The sequence below is a fragment of the Lactuca virosa genome, chromosome 4 (assembly GCF_052849685.1).
Source record: "Lactuca virosa cultivar CGN04683 chromosome 4, Lactuca_virosa_CGN04683_v6, whole genome shotgun sequence".
NCBI classification, from domain to species: Eukaryota; Viridiplantae; Streptophyta; class Magnoliopsida; order Asterales; family Asteraceae; genus Lactuca; species Lactuca virosa.
In genome coordinates, this window is record NC_136429.1 from 344,433,420 (window position 1) to 344,436,554 (window position 3,135).

Genomic DNA, 3,135 nt, shown 5'->3' on the forward strand with positions numbered 1-3,135 from the left:
TGGATATCCCTAATCCCCGACCCTGGACCCGCCCCCGATATATATTAATATATAAAAGTAATACAAAACATATATTTATAGTACAATTTACAATTAATAGAATTTTATCCAAGTAACCTAACTCATTAGGAATTACTTGGTTGAAATTATTTTTTTTTTTCTTTTTATCTTATTTAAACTCATGTATAATTTTTTTTTTGTATTTTGTTCATCTATTTTATCTCAAATATCACTCTGATAATTTTTTCTACTTGATTTCTCATGTATGTATTTAAATATGGTAGAAAATTTATTTATATTTTTTATGCAATCTATATATATTTTTATATTTTGTAAAATCTTTAAACTTATGCTGGTAAAATTGAAATTTAGATGTTTTCTTTACATAAAATTTTTCATATTAAAAGAGAAAAAGATATCCCCGATTCCCCATTGGCATCCCCGTTGGGGGTGGGGATTGAGATTTATCTATATTCCCCGGTGGGGATGAGGATAGGGATGAGGATTAGAATGAGGATTCGGGGATGGGATGGGGATTGGGGTCCCCTGTAAAACCCGCCCCCGTTGCCATCTCTAGTCCTAAATCACCTAATAAGGTCCCGCCCCCGTTGCCATCTCTAGTCCTAAATCACCTAATAAGGTGCAACAACATGAACTGAACTCTCCAAACATCATGAAACACTTATAACAATATTTAAAAACTCAACAAATACACAAAAAAAAACAATCAAACAATTGATTTGAAGACCATAATAATAGTTGGCGAGAGTCATAATTTGGAGAAGATAATTGTAGGTTGCCATAATTTATCAAAAGTGACAGGACATTTGGTCACGTTTTGAAATAAAAAAAAATGTAGCTAAATGTCTATGGTGACTGTTATTTGGAGTGAGTAATGACGTTTTGTATGTGTGAGAGAGAGATGTGTGTGTATGTTTTACTTTCCACTCTGAAATTGGATAGAGCATCAAATAAACATAGATCTTCATCATAGAGGATTTATTTAGTACATCATCAAATGTTTGCTAGTTGCTGAATGTTCATGGGATAAACAAAATCAGGAGGACCACTAAAAGCTTTCTGTCCCATCAATACATTCACTGCTTCTGTTGGGTGAAATGCATCCCAAAACACATACTCACTCCTGTTCGGACACGGGGTTTGGAATGGTAAACATGTTATCTGCCCTCTATTTCTACCTATCCCGCAACATCCTCTATTCACCACTCGTAATCCTGCATCACAAATCCAAGAAACATTTACTAATTTTATAAATTATATGATACTGAAGATAAATAACCAATGACGTATACATTACCATAAAATTTTGCATTAGAAAGTATATCTTGAAACATGTTATGAACGTCTATGAAGACGAACTTTGAACCAGGGAGATTGGTGCTTAAGTTGTTAATCATTGTCCTCATGTTCGCATTGAAAGGGAGAACAAGCTGGTTCACATCCTCGGAGCACTTCCCTGTCGTTCCTTGTGCAATGATGCTTGGAATGCAGCCCATCAGTCCTATCCCAGCCAAAACAAATTTCCGGGCTCCAAGATTGTAAAGTTTCTAATTCAAAACGTCACACTTACGATGAAAAACAATGCCACTAGAAAAAGAAATTTGAATTCCATTTCAAACTATCTTACAGTGAGTTGACTAGTGTACTCCTTGGACAAGAGGTCTGCAAACTGTTGGCCGTTATATTGGTTGCGCGTAGGGTAATTTGGCATGAGATAGTTGTTTAGGTAGTCATTGCTACCCATTCCAACAAAGAACAGGCTTTGAGAGAGCACCTGACTCACATCCACTGCACCCAAGTGGTCCGTTAGTTGATCCAATGCGTCCTCGAAGTTCTTAATCTGTTGGTTGAATGGGAGACGATCCACCTACATAATCAGCAAAAAATAACAATAATCCTTCATGTACCAGTACCACTTAATTTCAGAGGTTGCCCAATATTTTATTAATTACCAATCAATCAAACGTGTAATCACAAAGAAAAACTTACAAAATTCCGGCCGGTAATATCAAGGATTCCAGCGGCCGCAGAAGCAAAATTGACACCATTAACCATTTGATCGCCAGAATTTGATGCTTGGGAGTAGGATGGTATTAGTGGCAACCCTAGCAATTCCGCTACATTCATATTTATGCGCATGTGTTATATACCATCATTTTCTTTTGAATTCAAAAAAAAAAAAAAAAAAAAAAAAAAAAAAAAAATACGGAAATCAAACCTACCTCCTTTAAAAAATATATAAGAACCTACAACTATGCGATGTGAGTCAAACTAGGCAATTTTCAGAATAATTTGAGTTCTTTATTATATTATGTTGCATGCCTTTGAAAGTACGTGACCTATTTATTCAAAAACACACACACACAAACATATATATATATATATATATATATATATATATATATATATATATATATATATATATATATATATATATATATATATATATATATATATATATATATATATAGAAGTAGAGATGAGATGAGAATGAGAGACCTATTTCATCAACCATGGTGTAACCATTGGAGAATCGACCAGTAGGACCTCCATTGAAGTCAATGCCGTAAGGATAATAATTGGCCTTTGCAAAAGAAGTCAAATCATTGTTGTTCCCATTGTCAATTAGCGAGTCTCCAAATATAAATATCGCGGGAACCATCCCTCCCCCAACTGCATCGGGAGCAAACGCATCTACCATGCCACCATCGTCTTCGTTGTAGTCTTGTGCCGTGACATTCCACAACATGCCAATCACCAACACCCACAACAAGCAACAAAATTTCAACATAATCTTCTCTTCGTCACCCATGTTAATCTGTTTGTATATATACTTTTTGTTACAGAGACTATGCTAGATAAAGCGAGAGTGGAATGAGATTTTCAACAAGAGGAGAGCATGCATATATAGAGAAGAGAGCCTGTAAGTTTGTTGGAGAGTAGTAAATGCTTCCATTTGTTAAATTATGACACGCAGTAAATACATTACTCTTTTCTATGCCATTATGGTAATGGCTGCCATATGTTCTTCAGCTAGTTCGTTGACTCATGCATCGCCCTCTTTCACAACCAATCCCCTGTTCTGCAACTAGTCCGTTGACTTACGATTTTCTA

The 3,135-nt window shown here is 35.2% G+C and overlaps 1 protein-coding gene across 1 annotated transcript; it reads right to left on the reverse strand.

Moving 5' to 3' along the window:
• Positions 1 to 1,014: 1,014 nt before the first annotated feature.
• LOC145168952 (GDSL-like Lipase/Acylhydrolase superfamily protein) lies at positions 1,015 to 2,862 on the reverse strand. Its single transcript, XM_079087596.1, has 5 exons — positions 2,521 to 2,862; positions 2,011 to 2,138; positions 1,649 to 1,888; positions 1,319 to 1,568; positions 1,015 to 1,235 (listed from the first exon to the last, which is right to left on the reverse strand). The coding sequence occupies exons 1-5, from the start codon at positions 2,831 to 2,833 to the stop codon at positions 1,015 to 1,017; spliced, it is 1,152 nt and encodes a 383-aa protein (XP_078943722.1). The 5' UTR covers positions 2,834 to 2,862.
• Between the last annotated feature and the right edge of the window lie 273 nt (positions 2,863 to 3,135).